Source organism: Dermacentor variabilis, chromosome 3 (genome assembly GCF_050947875.1).
Source record: "Dermacentor variabilis isolate Ectoservices chromosome 3, ASM5094787v1, whole genome shotgun sequence".
NCBI lineage: Eukaryota > Metazoa > Arthropoda > Arachnida > Ixodida > Ixodidae > Dermacentor > Dermacentor variabilis.
In genome coordinates, this window is record NC_134570.1 from 26,632,869 (window position 1) to 26,655,800 (window position 22,932).

Consider the following 22,932-nt stretch of genomic DNA (forward strand, 5'->3'; position numbering starts at 1 on the left):
AACTGTCTTCACCTAACTAGGCGGCTGTTGAAAGCCAACTTAACCAACCATCGCCTGCATAATTAAGAGCTCCAGAACAAAAACGCGCGGCTCACTCCGGCTAGTCGGTCATGAAATAGCGTCAAAATAGCTGACGAGCAGGCAAATGGGGCGTTCAGGACCCCCTCCCCTTCTCCCCCTACTGAGAAAGTACACGTGCCTGTCGCGGTATTTCTTTTCCCGTGTAAATGACGAAGAAGAGCGATCGCCTATATAGTGCAAGCTATTGCCCGTCCGGCGTTACCTTCCGACGGTACCGAAACTCACGTGACCAAGGGATGACGCCCCGTTCCCGGCGCTGGATGTGCTGCGGCTCACACTGAGAAATCCCACCGTGAACAGCCACAGCATCGGACGGACGCCGTGACGCACATCCAAAAAATTAACTTTGCCCAATTCGTCCACATGACCAAGTGAAAAGTATCGCGCGGTAGAGTCATACAGGGGAGGTATTCTGTAAGAGTCCACCTAGTGGACATGTCCATTTCGTTTGCTGCTGAAGTGCTGATTGGCTGTTGCTCCTCACTGCTGCGGACGTGTAGATCAGCCTAGCCAATCAGAACTTCAACAGCAGACGAAATGGACATGTCCACTAGGTGGACTTACAGAATACCTCCCCTGCTTTCACATTCAATTCACGCAAGGAGACGTAAATGCATCTATAATTCTCTTGCGAATGAAATTTATATTTGCCTAAACTATGACAAAAAATTAGTAAAATTATTGAGCAAGACCAAATTCGTAAGCTTTACGAAAAATTAGGTCGAGTTGGCACGCATTAAGTGTATATGGTCCAAATATTAAACAAATTGCTTTGGTTAGATGACGAAAAGACACCCGTAAGCTGAGACATCCTTAACAAATTATTGGAAATCATTGAGCGGAAGTCCACGCATTTGGTCGGCGACTGGCGTCTCTAGGCGAAAGGAACCGCGCTTCGCCTGCAGCAGAATCATTCGGCACAGTCACCGCTTGTATCGGACTGTCCCTGCAGGTCACAACAACTGTTTCTTTATATTCGAACAGAAACAAATACTCGACAATCCAGTAGCAAGGGCTATTCCATTCGTATTCGAAGTCTCGAATATTTGCGCACCCCTAGTGCGAGACACTACGGACACATCGAACGCAATTGGGTTGTTCCTTTTCAGATTTCTTTGCCGGGGTATGCGCGTTTGGCGGTGCCGGGCGACTGGCCTAAACCGGCTGCTTGCTCTGCGAGTGACGGGCCAAGACGAGAGACCGGCTTCGTCCTTCGTCGATTTGTGAGCGCTGCACAAAAATGCATCACCAAAGACGAGAGCTCGCGCACAGTCACGGCCTAGTTGCAAGCGATCGGGGGTGCGGCCTATCTGCAAGGAACGAGAGCGGATAAAGGAGAGGGGCCATGTGGCAGGCCTTGGCGGGCGTCTGTTGTCGCCGCCGCGCGTGACAAAGAGTGTTTGCTCTCTCTCTGGAGAGATCCAGAGCCGGAAACGCATGCCGCTCCGTTCAGCAACGGCCGAAGAACTATACACCTTCCAAGAAAAGCTAGTAGATTTCGTCCTCCCTAAGGAGATAATTTTCGGGCAGATGATTTTCACCACCTCGTGTTCCTTCAGGTTCATCCAAAGCACGTTGGTTTACTTTTCTTCCCCCTCTTTTCTTTTTTGTGTGGGGACGGAGACGGAGTTAATAACAGCGGTCGAACAAGACATGTATATGGAGCTAAAGTCTGGACAAGGGTCCTTCTCTTCGTCAGTGCAAGTTACACTAGGCGATGTTTTTTTTTAATTCTCAAGTAATGATGCGATATTACGTTCCAAAGGTATACTTGTGTATTCGAATGAACCTTTGCTTAACACTAACACCCAAATTTCAACAAGAAAAATTAGAAATAAAGCATGTCCATCTTTATATTTGGTCACGGAGAGGAGATTTGTACAGAAAAAAAAGGGGGTTGTGTAAGTTAATTTGTATAGTAATTAGTGTATAGCTGAATTATCCACAAGTAAGAATTTTCTCCAGCTTATCAAAAACTATAGTAGGCTAGGCATTAGGTGGCCGTGCGACGGTTGGCGACGGTTATCGAACAATGTAAAATGGAAACTAGTGCTATTTTGACAGAAAAACACTCGAAGAGCTGACCCAGTGTGCTTATCTATGTGGGCAACGCAGCGTCGGATAAAGCCCATTGCGAGCAAGAAAAAGAATGGGGAAGGGGGAGGAGAGAACTGATAAAATGCAGCACTGCTCTATTGCCCAGTAAAATTTGATGCCGCAGTGAACTCGTAACGGGCACGACAGCACGTTTTCACAGAAGCGTTTGTAAGCAGGCCGCGTGACGCAACAGAACATACGAGATTACGAAACCATTCCCAGAAACTCCATCTATGAGAGCCCAGCAATCATATGTCCGGGCGAGGCTGACAATGATGAAAAACCGGCCACGTCCAAGATCTACAATGCACCTGAAGATACATAAATACAATTTAATGGACAATATTTATCGTCACAAAGCTAAACAAGGTCTACGACAGATACCAAAGTCACTGTGCCACAACAGAGCAAGTAATTGCACAAAACTAAGTTGACAAACCAATTTAAATGCTAGTGAAAGAACAAAAATGACTAATCGTTCAGTACCGAAAACTATCACGGTTGTTAAGCAAGCGATGACAAAACGTTAATCCCGGACACGTTGGTAAGCATGAAACGTACGCCGAAACGAACGACCGAAATGTGCAGCTCGACTAGTCGAAGACCGGAACACGACACTCATCGTTTTGTCGCGATCTACACATTCCAATCGTGAATTCGGACCGACTAGGCGCCGACATGCTTAGGCAACCATAATTCAATTAGACTGGAGTAGGCCACAGGAGATGTGGGTATTTAAAGAATCGAAACTGCCCGGATAATGTTCCGAGTCTGTCTTATAGAAACGTACCCGGTCGAGGAAAGAAGGCACAATTACTCCATGTGCCACTGAAAGATACTGTAATCTGAGCGCTGCCAAAGTAAAAAAAAAAAAAAGTAGGTCAGAACGGCAAATCGAAATTTTTAAAAAGTGACTGAAAAAGACAATGGCGATGGGGGAAAATGAAAGGGGGAGGGAGGGTACAGAAAACGAAGTTGCGTACAGACAACGAATTCGAAGTGGAGTCCCGCGAAGGCGATTTTTAAGCTTACCGAGGCCGGCCCCTACAGAGCTAGTGTTTCAACGCGCGCTCCCCCCCGGCAACACATGCCGTAGCTAAAGCAACGGCAGCAGCAAGGCGGTCGACGTCGCGCTCGGCGGAGTCGGCATGAGTCACTCGCAAGCGAGCGAGAAGTAGATGAAAGGGGGTCGAGAGAAACGAGGGGGAGGGACGGCCAAGAAGGCCACAGAGGCGGCGACGACGGCGCGATCTGGGCTTTCCCTACAAACGCTTCGCGCCGCAACCCGTGAGTCACGCGAGCGCCAACGCCCTCCTCGCCCGACGAGTACGTCGCAGACAAGCAGCCACGGATGCAACAAAACACGCGCCGCCGCCCCGTAAAAACTAACGGTCGCCGACTACGACATCTGCCGCAAAGCGCGGTAAACATCGGACGGCTGACGATGCGGCTAAAGAGGGTTCGACCATCCCGAGCGCTACACTTTGCCCCGGAAGTTCGGAAGACCGGGCAGCCGCCGCACCTACTGCTGCGCCGCGTAGTGAGATCCAATGCGGAACCTTAAGGATGCTTTATGTATTTCTTTTCTATCTTATTGTTCTCTGAGCAAGAGGTCTAGGATTCCGCGATAAGGCTGATTATATTCGCCTATACAGCAACTTGATATCGAGGACTGAAGCACAAACACAAGGCGTTGCTAACTTTGCAGTTCGGTCCTCGACGTTAGTCTGTGCGTCTCAATTACCAATAAGTTCTTTCGGCGAACTTGAGGTCTAATTTTGCACGCGAATGTGCATTATGTAAATATTTCTTGTGACTTATGTGCATCTGTGTTATACAGCGCACAGGCAACACAGGCAAAGTCAAGCCACTTTCGTACGCCTTTTTGTCTATGCTCCTGACATGTATCCACAACGTAAGACTATTTTATTTTTTCCCCTTGATCTGTTCTATTTGATCGTCCCGTTATATTTAGAGTTCTCTAGCACAAATCGTAGTGCAAGAACGTTTTTGCATTCGGACTTCACCATGGCAGGCTGAAAATACTAATGAGGCATTGGAACAGTAGAAAAAAAAAAATGACTGCACTTATCCGAGGTCGCCATGATTAAAGCGAGTCATGGCACTGCGATGTGTTAGGGAATCCTAGGGTTGACATAGGGACCGCAACTTGCGTGATCTCGAGGTAAACAAAGAAGCCGAGTTTGCCGAAAAAAAAAATGTAGAAAAAGAACACTACAATGTAGCAGCGGGCACATCCCATGGGTGCGCGGCAAGCGCTCAGTGATACGGCGAACCGAAACAATATGGCTCAAACACCCAAATACAGTTGCCGCAATCCGCCCCGCCGTCACAATAATACGACTCTCTGCAGAGACCGCTGGCGCTCTAACAGCTAATCGCCATCAGATAGTCTTCGCATCCCTCTGCAGTGAGACGCGCATGCAGAGACGACGAAGAAACCAGTAAACATCCAGGCCGCACACTTTTCCCCGTCGCTCAACGACGAGGCACGCTAAGGCATTGCGCCGTTGTCGAGAGAGGGCACGCAGTGTCGCACCGAAAGTCACCGCAACCCGAGGGTCCGATTCCCGCCGGAGAGGCTGGTCACAAACGCAGCCCACGGCGCGCACAACAGCGTGAAGGAGCGCGCGACAGCTGCGCAAGCGCGCGTATTTGCGAGCGCGTGTGCGCGCACGGGGCGTCTACAGCAATTAAGGCAAAACAAAAGCCGCCGCCGCCGCGGGTTTGAAAATAGCAGCAGCCCTCCCCGACCGACACGCGTCGTCGTCTCCGGGAGGAAGGCTTACAAAAGGTACGACGGCGGCCAAAACAGAACCACGCGGTCGACGACGCCGGCACCAGCGCGCGAGCGCGCCAGACAGCAAAACGCTCCAGAGGCCTAACCACATGGCGCGCTCAATGACCTAGCGTAATATAGTTCTGTTAGAGTAGCCGAGACTGCATACACCGGTGCACAGCGACACGCGAGCAGCTGGACTTACCGGCACCTAGTGACCTTGTATTCAGTCCAATCGAAGTAGTATGTGATGCTCTTATTGTGTTTCGCAACACTATCCTGACTGATGCACTTCTTCCGTCCCAACTGTCGACCGCCGTTCAGGTGTCAACATAATGTTACAGCTGCAGTGTAGCCATCGGATATTTTTGTGCTTCTACACTTGTTAAAAAAAGCTAACATCAGCTGACTCCCAAACTTTACCCGTGTTTACTTTGTTTCTTATCGGAATAAATAAATAAATAAATAAGCTGTTTGGCTATATACCATGTGATCTCTCTCGTTTGATTCAGCACTTCAGAGAGCTGTCTAACGGTTTAGCTTACTTATTATGATTAATATATCAGCGGTACGTAGATGTTAACGCCACCAATGCAGTTCCCAGATAAGTACTACATTAACCGCAGCACGCCTCCACCGCTATGCAAGAACTCAGCGAGGCTCAAGGTACGCAAATATGGTAACCAGTACGTTACACTATGTTGTTTCAAACGCTTATCAAGCAAAAGAAAAAAGGGGGGGGGGGGGGGGGACCAGAGGCCTCTTGCCAATGCATTTTGGCGGGAAGGGAAAAGGGTTGTAGTGGTCTATGGGACGGAAATAAGACGCAAAACAAAAATAAGGGTTGTGTTAGATAAAGCGTAAAACAGCGTCTCATACTGCTTTTGCTATTTGTGGTGGATGTGACGTAAATTGGAGGTTCTTAAACGAGAGGTCTTAAGTTAGTTGGGAGGGTGTCCACGAGAATCTGTAGTACCCTTCGAAATTGAGGACATATCTAAATATGTTCAGTAGTGTTAGGTAATTGGCAGGTTGAGCACTTGCCCTGATCTGGTACATCATGAAAAGTGCGTCGTTTGGCAGAAATGTTAGTAAGTTTAACGAGAGGAATTCCGGCCTAGTTGGTAATCGATTACTCAAGTATTATTGTGCAACAGAAAACGACACGTACGAGAGAGAACTCACACACCAAGCGCAAACTTTGAAAGTTGAAAGGTTGCGCTTGGTGTGTGTTCTCTTAGGTCCGCGTCCTTTATTTTTTTTTTTTTTTGCGCAATAATACTTGAGTTAGTAACGAGTTGCCTCCGGCAGACTTGACGGGAGAGTGCATAAGACTTCGGAACGGGAGTATGATTAACAAGACAAGCTAAATGCTCTTTACGTTGTCTCTCAATAGCTGTCCGGTGTTCATCCGCGTCGTAGTCACAGTCCGAAGGGGTCCACAGCTGGCTTGAGGCACGGGGGTAAGTTGAATTGCTGCCAGGCGGACCTCACTTTCTGGGATTACAGCATGGCCGGGTACCAATGAGATGACACTGACGTTGTAGTAGCGAAGCAGAGTGGCCTTGAGTTCTTGAATATTGTGGATCATTAAGTTGTGTGACAGGACACATCAGCACTTCAGGAAAGAGTCTTGACTGTCGGTTTGAATGGGTATGTGTTTGTAACATGAGAAAATGGACGTGTTGGCGACATGAGTGAGTGACTAAATGATCTAGTTCTGCCACTTCAATGATAATGTCTGATTATAATGGGCATATCTTACGAGAATCAGTAACAACCATGCCTCAGTTGAGGCAAACGCTATATGCCCTTCGAACAAGCTGCGATTCGACAAGCAGTCGAACACGGGGTACCTACAGGTCATTCAAGAAGACCTGTCGTCAAGACATCCTGTGAATGGACGCCGGTTTGATGTGAGTAGTACACGTGTCATATGGCCAGATTGCGAAGCGACGGGAACATAGTGCTACCTCGCATTTGCTTATGACATCCAACAGCGCGCTGACGGGTTTCAAGGGAATGTGAATTCGGCCAATTAATTGTTTTTCTAGCTGTTGACCTTGGTGGTAGGGGCTGAACGCCAAGCTATCGCCAGTGCATGGAAAGGTGGCCATGTCATAACGGTGCTCAGGTGAACAGCCCCGAATCTAACAAATACGCACTTGCTGCCGCCTCTTGCCAGTACATAACAGGTTTAAATATACTGGGTCATCTCGAGTGCCTGTCACTACACACGGCAAAATAGGCCAAATACGTCACAACTAGCAATGACCTCAGCCCAGTTTCTCACGACACATCCAAATAGGGACGAAATAATGTACCTCCTTTTAGCAGTCAGTAAATTAGAGAGGCAGTTTCGTGTGCTTAACTGGTTACGAAGTTATTTAATGAAAGAACAAGCAAGACCTCAGTCAAGTGGACTCGTTCTAAGAGCACTTCATTTCGCGCACTTACTATCCAGGCAGCATGAGACCCACGTTTTCAAGGAGTTGTGAACGCCGGCTTGCGACAACAGGTGAGATCACTTCCTAGGACACTCGTTTAACACAAACAGCACCTTTCAGACGATTTATCGCAAGTCGAAAGGTCGGTATCCCATGGAACCGTAGTGTGCGCGATCGTCTGAGTGCGCACCCACGTGGGTGGTTGGGTGGGCTGAAAAAGGGCCAGCATAAACAAGAGTTCTGAGCGAAATCTCAGTACAGCACCAACGCAGGCAAGCACAGCGTTGAAGTCCCAAGATAGTCAGAACACACGTCATTAAGCTCTCATGACAAGCCCTCGATAGGTGGCGCTCACAATTCTCGTTAATCAATTCTTCAATTTTCTATATTATTCATTTTGTCCTGGAGTTACGTAACACCACATCATCAGGGTTACTGTACATGTCTCATACAAGTGAGACGACACATTGGGATTGCAGAGCTTTTCGACACTGCAGATCAAATCTGAGCGCATGAAGGTTTAGGGCTTACACCAAGCACGCCCTTGCAACCGATTACATAAGGGCACACGCGACGGGAAAAGGCCCCCGAGCCGTCCCAGGCGCCTTCGCAAGATCGCGGCACGCTAGGGAGGAGCTACGAAGGAGACGGCGAAGCTATAAAAAACCTCTCTTCCACAAGAGCATCAGCACTCCCTGCCGAGTCGCCTCCGCACGTTTCCACGGCAGACGAGGGAGCGGCGTACGCTCAGCAAAATTCCGAGGCAGAGGGCGACACGGGCTTCTCCAACGAATGAACCTAGCAAAAAAAAAAAAAAAAAAGGAAGGAAAGACCGACTTGGACAGAACTGCGCACACATAGAAAAGAAAGATGCGCATAGCGTTCTCGCTAGGCCCACGCCCGGATGTGTAAACTGCTTCGGCGCAGAGCGGCCGCTCGCCGCTTATACAAGATTTATAAGCACCGAGATCGCTTGCCGCCACCGCCGAATGGAGAGGCTCTAGAAAACGTCCAGGCCATGATGCGGCCCCGCATTATGTGCCGGCGCTGCTACCGCCTCCTACTTGATCGGCGCGGCAACAATGTCGATCCGGTCCGACAATGGGCAGCATTCGGGGATCGGCGATCTAGCGCAAAAAAGTAGACAAGGAAGGATAAGGAAAGAATGCGGTCCAAGCGAAGGGGGGGGGGGGGGAAAAATGTGCCAAGTAAAAACTATTTCAGAAGGCGACGTGGTCAGTGTAGCGAGGAAACAACTACTAGCCCAGCGCGTGAAATGCACTAAATAAAGAAAAGGATAGGTGACTGAAAGGAGTAAGAAAACAGCAAACAAACCCGGCAGCATTGATGAGAGGTTGCGTGCCGGGCTGGTCCTCGGCGAAAACTAAGAAAAGGGTGGCACTGTAAGGAGGAGAAAAAAAAAAAGGGAACTAGCCACAAGAGCTGCGCTACCTACGGCAGACCGGCCCTTCGCTGTTCGCTTCTTGCGTTCAGCGCGAACTAGCCAGCTATAGCTGACCGGCGGGACGTGTCTGCTCGAACCGGGAAGCAACTCCGGCAGCCGTGCCCACCACTCCCTACTACGCACCTGACAGGCAGGCAGGCAGGCCGCGCCATGCACAACGATGCGAAAACGAAGCAAAGAAGAGCTCCGCCGCCACTAACAGAAAGGATAACGACCGGTCACGCCGAGATTGGCAAGCAAGCAGCAGCTCCGAAGAACAACATCACGAGGGAAAGAAAAGGCGTATTACACAGACAGGCCGCGTGAATAATTCCCGTCTTGATAAAAACGACAAGGAAGGAAGCCGTTCGAAACGTTTTATCTCTTAAAGTGATGCCTCACTGAATAGCTTCTGCAGCATCTGCCTCCTTTCGCACTTTAGGAGCTCCGCCACTAAAAGGAAAGACCGAGCTCAACAAAACTTCACATGCATAACTTCAACGAAGGGGTACCGGTATAGGAATTAAGTCGGCAATGCCTGAATACAAGCCTGCAACAGTCCAGTTTCATTTTTTTTTTCAAGGCGTGGTGCCGGTCAACTACCCTAAAGCAGGTATCTCAAGAAACATTTTCGCTGTTATCGTGAATTATACGGAACGCAGACAGCAGTAAGTGGCGGCTAGTCGAAATGCATTGACGTTTTCAAGGAACACAGCGTCGTAAGTTCTCCGGTCGGTAGTAGCCCAAGGCTTGACGGCGACTTTTTAACTCCTGCAATAAGCCAAGAATGCCGTCCCTTGGAGGCACTGAAATGCTTTCTTTTATGGTTTGCTTCAAACGCCAGCCTGCGACAAGCGGCTCATATCGCTGAAGTAAAAGAGAACCGACGGAACAACGAAGGATGAACTGCAGCAGCGTTGCCTGCAGATACTGGGACGTTTTCCATGGGCCACGCCCCGCGTCTAGTGTAATAACATTTGTGGGACAGGCTGCACTGCATGAAGGTCTTTATAGGCTGTCAATGTAGCACCTGCACGACCTGCAATATCACAACAGCCGACCAGAAACCAATTTTGATGGTCTTTGTGAGTAAAGCGACGCTTCATGACAAGCGCGGCACATGCTCAAGATCACTAGTAGTTTGCTTTCGTGAGAGAAGCCGCCAATCGGCACATACATGCGAGCAAAACACGAGCATACCCCGAGCGAAGAAGTCTCTTCCGCTTCAACTTGAGACTTCGGTGCATCGTAACGGAGTCACCGCGGTAAGTTCTTTTCAAATGCTGCCCATACGAGGGTTTCTTGGCGGGAACGAACTGACGGTCATTCCTTCGCGTTTTATCGCGCCGTCAACGAAACCGCTTTGAAACACGCCGGCGCCGGCACAAAGAACGGGCGCGAGTCAAAACTAGCGAACTGCGTTTGGAGTCGCCGCGCTCGTTTTGTAGTATGCGTGCGTCGTCTCTCCCCACACGCACCCGGATTTGACAGCTGCAGGACGCTGATGTCGCGCATCGTCGCCGGCGTTGTGCTGCCGATAGAACGGCGGACCGGCCGGAGACAGGCTAGCGCGTTGCTTATATATACCTGGGCTCGAGGTGGGTGAGCACCCAGTCGAAAACCTCCGCTTCCACGTCCTCCGGGTCGATGGTGCGCTCTCCTTGGTGACCATTGCGGTGCTGAACCCCGTCGTCCGGGCTCTCGGGGCTGTTCACATTCGAATAGGAACTGAGGTACTCGGTAATCGACCTCTCCTCCATAGCAGCAGGAAGGGCTGTGACGGGAGGATAATGATCGCTCGGCGACAACGCAGAGCCTGGCGTGCGGGCGGCGAGGAGCACCGCAGCACGGCGCTGCTGGAGATTACGGAACCAGCGCGCCACCACGAAACGTCGGCACAGCTCAGAACTACGTACACCGTTTTATTGCCCGCCGCGCGCTCGCTTTCGCTGCCGGTAGTCGCACTTCGCATTTTTCACTGTTAGCTGCCGCCTGCAGCCTAAATAAATGACATAAATAGTTCTGAACGTCTCGAGCTTGATATGTTCTGCGTGTTCTTTCTACGCTTGTGGCTTTACGAGAGGCAAAGGCACATCAGCATTCAAGAGATACGTTGTTGGTGTTCATCCGCTAGTCCAAATTATATATAAATAATTTATCAATGCTTAGCCAATTCTGGTGCTTGAAAAACAATAATAGTAACCTCATTTATTAACCTTTCACCACGAATTCACCATGAAAAAAGCTTTACCCTAAATAAAGCCGAAATGTACAATTCGCAAGTTGTAAACAATCAGCGGAACCAGTGTATATTTCTCTTTCTTTATTTCTTTCGTTATTGTTTGCTTGCTACCCGCCGTGGTGGCTTATGGTGTGACTATTGTGCCTAGCATATACTCTAGGCACTAAAGTGTTGCGCTGCTAAGCCCGAGGTTGCGGGATCAAATCCCGCCGCATTTGAATGGGGGCGAAATGCAAAAGCACCCGGTCCCGTGCATTCGGGCCACGTTAAGTATCCCCAGGTGGTCGAAATTTCCGGAGTCCCCCACTGCAATGTGCCTCATAATCATATCGTGGTTTCCGCACGTAAAACGCCAGAATCTAATTTTTTTTTTTTTTTGCTTGCTTTTCTTCTTCTTCAGCAATGTGTCACCTAGCGCTAGGGTCATTTAGCGAAATTTAGTGTCTGTGAAATATTTCAAATTGTAGGCACGTAATTAAGTGGCATGGTGCGAGTTGCACTGGTATTCAGGGATCAACAGAGTTAAGGAATACTGTAAATTGAGATTAGGCTCAACCACGAATTCAAAGCGGCAAGTCCGTTCTGTCGCTCAGAAAATTGCCGTATATTTTGCCCGTATATGGTACAACCACTGATATAAAGGTCGGCTGAATTCCACAGAACTAAATAATTTCGACAGAACGCACCTCACGATGAATGTATACATTAAAGCAATTAACATTGAAGTAATGCAGAGACACACCGCATTGCCAAATTCCTCCCTTCTGTGTAGCGGACGTCAATTTTCAGTGACCGACATCGTCTTTACTTTTCTGTAGCTGAACGCCCTTCACTCAATGCACGCTCGGGTCCCCATACTGCTCACTCCACTTCTTTCCCCGCACTCAACTGATTTTGAAGCCGTCTGTTTCACTTCTCCAGCGGAATTTTGCAATTTCCGGTTAACGACTTCTTCACTTCTTGCCTCTTGTTCTGCTTATCTATCCGGGCACCTACTCGGTAGCGCATACTCATAAGGAGGATTGGCCAGTAACGTTCACATACCTATAGTGTCACATGCCCCGTTGCACATACCCAATGTCCATGCTGTCTATCGGCCAGATACCCGGTTGCCTATGTTTTTTTTTTTTTGTTGTTGTTGTTGTTCGGCTACACGGGAGCCAGCACAGACGAAGTGACGCAAGCTAGTAAACAACTTGGGCCACTGGGTACGTTCCACTGATTATTGTGCAAGATCGTGACGCCATTCTAAGTGCTCGAAGTAGTTAAAATAGTGCTTCAAAACAAAATTCATAAAGCGATCACAGCTTCACCAGGTACATCTCACAACAGTCGCAGCCGAAGGCTCAGAAATAGAAAAGCAACATACGAAAGTACTTATGAAGTTGGCCCCTGAAAGTTACTGTTATCCATCCAACCATCTATCCATTCTAATTAGCTTCCGCTTAGCGTCAACGAGCAGCGTGACCTTTCCCTGCTGCCCTCTCTTGGTTTATGATTCACTATTTATTATTTAGACCACACTTAAAATGCGCAGAACGTATGTCACAGTGAATGTCGAAGTGAATGCGAAAAGCAAAATAGCGACACACCGTATTACAACCAAAGAGCCGCATCATGCATGAGGCGGGCATGCGGCCAGGCTTTTCTCTCGCGCTTCCGTCTGGACACGCTGAGACATCTGGCGGCGCCGTCGCGAAGTCCGCGCACGGCGCTTGTGTGAATGTACCACATTCAGAGACGTTTGTCTGAATACATATGATGCGGGTTCAATTCCGCCGAAGTACTCGATAAATCTTGGAGGACACTAAAGGTGAATATGTATGAGTCAAGGTCAAGCTCTAGAAGGTCTAAGGCATCAATATTATCGCGAACAGGGGTTTACTAATAGAGAAATTGAGGTAAATGACGGACACGATTACGGACTCCCCCTGGGACATTAAAGTAGCAGTCCGTTGACGAAGGCACTCCTCATTATAATTCTCTCACTTCTACTCAACCACAAGAAAAATATCATTGTATTGTATTATAAGACGAAAGAAAATGCTACTTGTCCAGTTCTATTTGAGTTTTAGAAAAAATAACTCCTTAACGTTACCCTTGGCAACCACGCGGGTGGTCGAAAGGTTTCATTTTCTCCACTCTGCGCTGCTCGCGCTTATCGCGTTTCAGTCATTTCGTTATCGCGTAATATTGCGCCGGTTTTGCTGGCTCGCGAAACTCGCACAAACTGCAAACTAGTAGCGGAGATTGCCACGTCTATGTGATGTCGCAAAATTTCCGAACAGTCCACACCACTTGACCAAGATCAGTTGCAGCGGCAAATCCAATGCTCTGTCTTGGCTCTGTTTCTCCATGGCTGAACGTTTGCGTTTTGAGCAGAAAACCGTACCGCCGTCTGTCGAGCGCCGTTAGCCCTCTACTACCGACGGCAGTAGAAAGCTATGATGGCGTATGCAACGTCACCACTACCCGCTAGGGGGTGGGTTATTTGAATTGCGCTAAAAGAATGCGGACCCCTCTACCGCAATTTTCTCGTGAACTAAGCATTTTCTTGGCACAAAACAAGCGCTTCGAGGTTGCTTGGGCAATATCGGTCGTTTACTCCCACGTATACATTTATTGTCTTCGCTGTGACGTAAGACTGACCAGCCGTGGTAGCTTAGTGGGGTGTTGAGCTGGTAAATGGGGTCACTTGATCGATACCGGCCGCGGCTTCCGCATGTCGATGGAAAGCGAAAAGCAAAAAAATAAATAAAGAAATAAAAAAAATGCTCGTGTGAATATACTCAGGGTGCACGTTAACGAACACCAGGTTGTCCAATTTGATTCGTTGTGCCTCAAAATCAGATCGTGGCTTTCACACTTCTGACTCCAAAATTTAATTTAAATTTTAACCTACGACTTCGGCAGCCGTCGTTGCTGTCGAACCCATTGCCAAGATGGCTGAGAGGCAGTGCTGCCAACCCTGGGGAAATTTTCTATATATCTAGGAAAGTTGGGCCTTGTCTAGGAGCAAAAGGGAAATTTTTTCTAATCTAGGGAGAACTTGTATCAGGACGTGGTGAAAAAAAAAAAAAAGCTCGGAGACGCGAGAAACCACTGCTGAGACGGCCGCTAAGAGCGATGCGTGGAACTGATGACGGGACGACGTGTTTTCATCTCATTCTCCGCAGTTCACATTCGCATGACTATACAATGCATGACTTATGATCTTAATAAAATGCAGTGGACTCATCTCATCTCGCCAAGTAAGCGACAAAGTGTGGGTGTCCTGGGCTCGTTAGCAGAGCACAGATGCTGCGCTATTGGCGTTTGTATGTCTAGCCGTGCTGCGGACTTATGGGCCTTTTGAATGAAATATTTATCTGTAATTGGCAAAACCAAAAGTATGCTACTACACCAAACAAAACAGCACAGGAAAATCTCAGTATAAGCGGGCACTGCCGCTCAAGCCCTGTGTCGCTTTGGCAGGCCTGATATGTACGCTGCTTTCTTTGTAACTTTGTAGAATAAATTATTATTATTATTATTATTATTATTATTATTATAATTTTATTATTATTATTATTATTATTATTATTATTATTATTATTATTATTATTATTATTATTATTATTATTATTATTATTATTATTATTATTATTATTATTATATACGTATGGCGATGAGCACGACAAGTCAGTCATGGCGCTGCACTACCGACAATGCACACAAATTTAGGCCGAACCACCTATGACAGAACAACCCTTCCCAGAGTGCCATTGTAGAGTCTCAATCTCAATGGTGACGTGTTTGAATTTTAGCATGAAGGAAAGAGAAACAAATATTGACCGCGTATCTGGTTGCTTTACTGCAAATGTCAGGTAAGCGTGGTTGTGTTGTGTCAGTGAGTTACGGCATGTACAAATAAAATTATTGAGCATCTCTTACATCGTTGTCGTCACTTGGCACGCTGTTTTGACACTGCTACATTCTGAAAGAGTGGTCCGGCGCCCATCTTCTTGATAATTAAAATAACGTTCCGCGTCAAACCTGACATTTTGTTGTTGTCCAAACTTGTTTTGCATGATGAGCAAAGCATAAACGTACTGACGTCTTCTTCTGGGAATCTTGGGAGATAACTTTATGGACCACAACAACTTGCGCTGCACGATCATTTCAGCTTCAGTAACCTGATTACTTAAATATCTTAAGAAGAGCTTATAAATAATATTACACTATATATGAGCAGTCTGTTGGCATAAAAATGTTTATCTTAACAAACTAAGCTGCATCTTAAAGAAATCTAGCGAAATATAGGAAATTTTGGCAGAACTGCGAAGCGAGACGGTGGGAGACACTAAAGCCCACCTGGACGTGATCACGAATTGGGCCCACTTTTTCTGGCTTCAAATGTAACATGTCGCGCTCCCTCTCAATTCTTTCTTTGCTCCACGGTTTTAATCTTTTCAGTCGTGGACGCTTTTATCGAGGTTTTAGCTACAGGGATGTGCTCGGCGCTGCGCGCGATTTTCTTCTGGCGAAATAACAATCGTCAACTCAATTCCTATTTCATTTACTATCCATATCATATTGCTTCTTAATCACTTTCGGTTAAAGTCGTTCGACGAGTCTTTTACGTGCAATTGTCCATTCATCTGGTCTGACCACTCACCAACGTACTGTTCTATTTTTCTCAATCTTGGGTTTCTTAGTTCTTCGCTTGGCCCATACAGTTGTTATTAACGGTGCATTTCCTGCCACCATCCGTTTCCTGACTCATTTTTTTTTTCACGGTGAGCACGTGTCATGTTTAACATCAAATCATCGTAGTCGTCATCCCCAAAGGAACAAAAAGAAGAAACCCCTTCGTGCACAGCCCTATACGTCTGAATGGCCATTTTTTTTTATAATGCTACTAGCATTCTTTAAACCAAAATTCCCAGCCCGAGTGCGGTCCGGGCCAGTCATCTCAAGCCCGGCCCGGGCCCGTGCCTCTAAGCCTAGGCCCGGTGCGGGCCCCTGGCTCGATGTCCAAACCCGGCCCAGAAGTGCCCAGAAGTGCGCGAAGTGACCGGGCCCTTCGCCCGCCCGCCGAAGGAACTCTATGTGCACATGCAATAAACATGTCCTAGCTTAGGTGGTATACATATATAAAAAACATGAAAGTAAAACTGCAGTGACAATGAGACATTTCAATAAATACTATGTTTTATTACGTGCATATCTATTAAGAAAAAGCAGAAAACATCAAAGGCTTCGTTAAACCTTCTTTTGCGAGACATTTTATTTAACGTGCTCTTCTGCACTTTGTTGAAATCACTGCAAGGTTTAGTAAGCATATTTTTGAAGCGGTTTTCTGATTAATGCGTAGCACTTTCAGCAAGAAAAAGTTCAAATTTATATTAGGCATAAACAAGCCAAAAGCAGCTGAACATTCAAACACGCAGATCCCGACTTTCGTACGAAAATTAAGGAAGCAATGATCGTGAACAGTGTAATCGAGCTATCATAACACGGTCAGGTTGTTACAGCGCAAGGCATTTGCTGGTTTTCATTTCACGCATCACACAAATCACACACGCTTACACAAGCGTGAGCGGGGAATCAGCCGCCACACTGACACTGCTGAACTCGCGACGAAACACTTCTCTCTAAGCCCAACAAATAACTTTGCAGTGTGCTGCTGCAGTGATCATTAAGCAATTATCAATGTGTTTCAAGAATGAGAAGGTGTAAAATAGCGCAATCGCGACGGAATAATCGTATCAAAAGCAGCTTTTAGCGTCAGTTTCCTTGTTTTTGTTTCTTTTTTTGGGGGGAGGAAGCTTTTTTTAGGAACAAAAAGAAGAAAGCTTAAATGGTTTTCTTTTAAAATGTTTGTTTGCTTATGTAATTAGAGGCAGTTTTCCGAACTTGTCTTTTTATCTTCGCACACGATGCCTTGGATCTATGCAGAACGTCCACGTGTGCTCGAAAACCCACCAAGGTCTAATAGTGAACGGGCCGAGGCCCAAGCACGGCCAGTGATATTCAGTCACTGGGTGTTGTTTGGATCGGACTGCTGGTACGATCTGTTGGGAACTCGGCGCTGACGCCCGTGGTTGTACCTGGGTCGCAAGCCCCAAGGGTAGCGTTGGCCTGGCGGCCTGGGGTACAACTCGAAGCATCCGAAGGTCCCGGCAAAGCATGAGTCGACTGGTAACAACAAAACAACTTGTTTATTTTAACATCGCAAAGAGTTGGCGGTCAGGTTTGACCGAAGTAGAGAGACGGGAGAGCACTTCACTCAACTGAAGAAATCGGAGCCCTCCTCTGGCGTCCGGGGGCAGCTGTTTTTATACTCTCGCAGTTGAGGGCAAGAAGGAACCCCTCAAAAGACGAGCACGTGAATGTACAATGGGCTAATGGTGACGCACACTGTCGTAGCGATGCCGTAGCACCATGTCGTGGCGCTGCGCACGATCTCGTAGCACCTGGTCGTGGCGCTGCGCAGCACACTGTCGTGGCGCTGCCGGTCGGACACAATGACTGTAACGAGAAGATGGTCCCTGCTTTGGCATCGCCTGTTTCAGGCACAATGACTGGAACGAGATCCCTGCTTTGGCATCGCCTGTTTCGGGCCCAATAACTGGAAGGAGATCCCTGCTTTGGCATCGCCTGTTTCGGGCACAATGACTGGAACGAAATCCCTAGGCGGTCGCATCGCCGCAGACGCGCCTGGAAACACCTGGCGATGAGTGTTGCGGTGACGACGATCGGGCCAACATGTCCGCCGCCCCGCCGCCGTCGCGCCGGCAAAACCACGTGTCGCAGGCGAAACGCAACAGACCGCCCCGCCGGGGAAAGGAGATCCCGATGGACAGGGGACTGCATCCGCTGTCCGGAGGGATGTCGCTCGATGATGCTCATAACCGAAGTCGGGCGTCCCTTGACGTTTCTTGAGCGCAGCGCACAGAGAAGGCCTCGTTCTCTCGTTCAGGTTCGCACGGGACACTGCAAAGTGACTTCGGGAGAGTTCACATTTTTGTTCTCGTTCCCGGCAAGCGTTAGAACTACGCTGAAAACTCAACCGCTCAGTCAGCAAGCACGGCACAACCCTCACTAAGCCCTGCCAGGCTCTTTCCCCTTTTTATACCACTGCCTAGTTCCTTACAGTAGTCTAGCATCACTCAGAACGCGTCCACAAATTGAAAAATTGCACTAGAAAGCATATCATCACTTTGAAACACTAAACAAAAGCAATATGTTAAAAAAAATCCTGCCTCAGGAAGAAAAACATCAGTAACAAACAATTTTGAGGCTGATTCCTACGTTAGGGGCTTCGACTTAAGCCATCGGCGTTACCGTTGAGACTCCCCTTTTTGTAACGCACCTCAAAGGAATATTGTTGTAAAGCGAGGCTCCAGCGCAGGAGGCGGCCATTTTTGGGAGAGATGGTCTGCAGCCATTGGAGAGGGCAGTGATCCGTCTCAATGATAAACCTCGAGCCGGCTAGATAGCATGACAATTTCTGAACGGCCCACACGAGACATGCACACTCTTTCTCGGTGGCGCTATACGCCTTTATCAGACTGGTGTAGTTCGGTTTTCTGCTCAGGCGACAGCGGTGCTTTACTGATAAGGTCACTAATGACTTGACCGGTGTCTTCCCTGTTCGTCACTGAGCCTAGTCCTGGAAGCTCGACCGGAAGCTCTTCAGGAACGTTTACCATCATGCACACCACTGCTTCCCTTTGTCTATAAGGTTTGAGCAGATTACAGTGGTAAACTTGCTGTGCTTTCCGCTTTCCTGGCAGACTTACCACGTAGTTAACGTCCGACAGTTTCTGAACAATTCGTGCTGGGCCCTCCCACTGCACGTCTAGTTTGTTGTTTAGCGATGTGCGCAATATCATGACCTCATCGCCAACCTCAAAACGACGGGCCCTGGCTGTCCGATCATAATAAACCTTGGCCCTCTGCTGGGCCTTTGTCATTGCTTCACCTGACAACTCCTGTGCCCTTCTTAAGCGTTCGAGGAGCTTAAGCACGTACTCCACCACGACTGGGTCGTCGCCCCTACCTTCCCATGATTCTCGAAGCATGCGAAGCGGAGATCGAAGCGAGCGACCGTACACCAGTTCAGCTGGCGAAAATCCCGTAGCCGCATGCGGCGCGGTCCTTAAAGCAAACATCACCCCAGGCAGACACAGCTCCCAGTCAGTTCGATGTTCAAAACACAACGCTCTCAACACGCGCTTCATGACGGAGTGGAGCTTCTCAACGGAATTCGACTGTGGGTGGTACACTGAGCTGTGTAACAGCTTTACCCCACACCTTTCGAGAAAAGTTGTCGTCAAAGCGCTAGTAAACACTGTGCCCTGATCTGATTGAATTTCTGCAGGAAAACCAACTCGCGCAAATATGGACAGTAGTGCATTAACTATCTCAACTGAACTGAGTTCTTTAAGCGGCACTGCTTCAGGGAACTTTGTCGCTGGGCAGATCACAGTCAAAATGTGTCTGTACCCCGTGGCTGTTACCGGCAGAGGTCCCACTGTATCAATAACGAGCCGTCTAAAAGGCTCCGTAATGATAGGTACCAATTTCAACGGCGCCCTTGATTTGTCCCCTGGTTTGCCCACCCGTTGACAAGTGTCACATGTCCTCACGAAATGGTCTGCGTCCCGAAAACACCCTGGCCAATAGTACTCTTGCAAGAGACGGTCCTTAGTTTTCTTAACTCCTAGGTGTCCGGACCACGAACCCCCGTGTGACAAGCGCAACAGATCCTGACGATAGCATTGAGGCACGACCAGCTGATCGAACTCCACTCCTCTGCGGTCTAGATACTTCCGGTACAGGACTCCCCCTCTTTCCACAAAACGCGCAGTTTTCCTGGCGATACCTTCTTTGACATTGCAGCGCACGTTTTCCAGGCTGCCATCCTTTTTTTGCTCGGCTATCAAAGCCGACCGGCTGACTTTTAGCAACCTATCAAGTCCGTCTGACGTAGGCGCGATGAGCAAATCAGTAGATAGCTCTTCTAACTTTCCCGCGTCGGGCGTTTCCTCTCCAGTATCTGGCGCCTTCAACGCTACAGACTCAATTCTATTCTGTTCGGGCGTGCTCTGAATATCAGCTTGCTGCGCCTCTGACCCTTTTTCGTTGTTTGATAACGTCGGCCCCGCAACTACCGCCTTTGCAGCGAGCTCCCGAACCTTCGATCTGGTTAAGGCCTGAACACTAGCTTCACCAAACAAAAGCCCCTTCTCGCGCAGGAGGTGATCGGACCTGTTTGAAAATAGGTACGGGTACTGGGGTGGCAGCATAGATGACACTGCCGCCTCTGTCTCAAGCGCTCCGAAAGGTCCTTCAATAAGCACTTTTGCTACTGGCAGACACACGCTATGAGCTTCCACGGCTTGCTTGATCCACGCGCACTCGCCCGTGAACATATGGGGTTCTACGTAAGACGGGTGAACTACATCCATCGTAGCTGCGGAATCGCGAAGCACTCGGCACTCTTTCCCGTTTACGAGGAGGTCTCGCATGTAAGGGTCAAGAAGCTTCATGTTCTCGTCAGTGCTGCCTATTGAAAAAAACACAACTTTTGGTGTTGTTTCCGGACACTGCGCCGAAAAGTGACCCGGCTTCTGGCACGTTCGCTCAAAGTTAACCAGGAACAAACCAATGTCCTCTCCAAGCTTAAACGGCCGCATTAGGTCAGTCATTTTGAACAATACGCGTTCTCCTGCACCGTGTGCCTGACTTCCATTACGAGCGCGTTCCATCTCTATCTCGAGACGCTTCATTTCCAAAGCGTGTTCGCGCTCTTCTTTTTCTTTCTGCTCTTTAAGTTCGCGCTCCTGTTTCTCTTTTTGCTCTTTAAGTTCGCGCTCATATTTCTCTTTTTGCTCTTTAAGTTCGCGCTCATGTTTCTCTTTTTGCTCTTTAAGTTCGCGCTCCTGTCTTTTTGACCTCTCCTCAATAGTCTCAAGGCATTCCGACAGCTCGTCATCCTCAGCCTCTAACTCAAGAATAGCCTTTAGCAGTTCAGGTTTTCTTAGTTTGTCTGAGACATCCAGACCCAACTCTCTTGCAAGCTCCAACAATTTCGGTTTGCGCAACGACTTCAAATCCATGGCTGCTCTGAATGCTGCTTTCTCTACTGCTTACTATTGTCTTGCCGCAAACTAACCCGGCAGCAACGACAACCACAATTACCAGCTCTGTTTCTGACACTAACAAAAAGCCTGGCAAAGCTCAGTAGAAGAAAGTCCCGCACTCACCAAACCTCGCAGGCAGGAATTCCGCGCAGTCGTTCCGCTGCAGGCAACCAGTCGTCACACAGGGCTCGTTGCACTGCTCCCGGATCGACGTTGAGCTGCTCAGCATACAGTCAACTGCATCTCTTTGCTGCTGGCCTCCGTTGTCGCGATCTCGCCGCTGGCAGACAGTTGTTTGAAGTCGTAGGCGATCTCACCGCTGGCAACCAGATGTTTGGATCGGACTGCTGGTACGATCTGTTGGGAACTCGGCGCTGACGCCCGTGGTTGTACCTGGGTCGCAAGCCCCAAGGGTAGCGTTGGCCTGGCGGCCTGGGGTACAACTCGAAGCATCCGAAGGTCCCGGCAAAGCATGAGTCGACTGGTAACAACAAAACAACTTGTTTATTTTAACATCGCAAAGAGTTGGCGGTCAGGTTTGACCGAAGTAGAGAGACGGGAGAGCACTTCACTCAACTGAAGAAATCGGAGCCCTCCTCTGGCGTCCGGGGGCAGCTGTTTTTATACTCTCGCAGTTGAGGGCAAGAAGGAACCCCTCAAAAGACGAGCACGTGAATGTACAATGGGCTAATGGTGACGCACACTGTCGTAGCGATGCCGTAGCACCATGTCGTGGCGCTGCGCACGATCTCGTAGCACCTGGTCGTGGCGCTGCGCAGCACACTGTCGTGGCGCTGCGCAGCACACTGTCGTGGCGCTGCCGGTCGGACACAATGACTGTAACGAGAAGATGGTCCCTGCTTTGGCATCGCCTGTTTCAGGCACAATGACTGGAACGAGATCCCTGCTTTGGCATCGCCTGTTTCGGGCCCAATAACTGGAAGGAGATCCCTGCTTTGGCATCGCCTGTTTCGGGCACAATGACTGGAACGAAATCCCTAGGCGGTCGCATCGCCGCAGACGCGCCTGGAAACACCTGGCGACGAGTGTTGCGGTGACGACGATCGGGCCAACATGTCCGCCGCCCCGGCGCCGTCGCGCCGGCAAAACCACGTGTCGCAGGCGAAACGCAACAGTGTGTACCACTGGGTATGTACCACTGGGTATGTACCACTGGGTATGATACGCTCTGTGATGAGTCTCTTTCACGCAAACTTTGGGTACTTGGTATGCTCCACTGTGTGTATTCAGCTCTTCAATAAACATATTTGATCCCAGCTTGGGTCGCTGGATATGTGCCACCATGTATAACAATCATATAACACTTATCAACAGTTGTCCACGAATCAGAAGATAGATTGCTAATAGCATTAAAGTGGCCAATCATCTCTAAATAGTGGATGCAGCGCCAATTTTTATTTCGGGTTTTTACATGTCATAACGACATTTTGATCAAGAGGCACGCCGCAGTAGTGCGTGCCGGGATCAATTTTGACTATGTGGGTTTTCTTTAACGTTCGCATGGTAATTTGGGTGACGCAAGCAGAGCACTGCATTAGTTTGCTGAAATACTAATTGGATCCTTCCTGAAATTGGCGATGATGCCCGAAATAATTCTATTACCTCAAAATTTCTTATTATTTTGTAAAAACGTTATCTTTTCTTCTAATTATTATATCTCTTTCAAG

General features: G+C 48.5%; 1 protein-coding gene across 1 annotated transcript in view; it reads right to left on the minus strand.

The window, feature by feature from the left end:
• LOC142575328 (uncharacterized) overlaps window positions 1-10,698 on the minus strand; it is a 115,489-nt gene extending 104,791 nt beyond the window's left edge. The window contains exon 1 of the mRNA XM_075684593.1: window positions 10,457-10,698. Within this exon, the coding sequence (XP_075540708.1) occupies window positions 10,457-10,629 (173 nt within the window). The 5' untranslated portion in view covers window positions 10,630-10,698. The remainder of the gene's footprint in view (window positions 1-10,456) is intronic.
• Window positions 10,699-22,932: the final 12,234 nt, after the last annotated feature.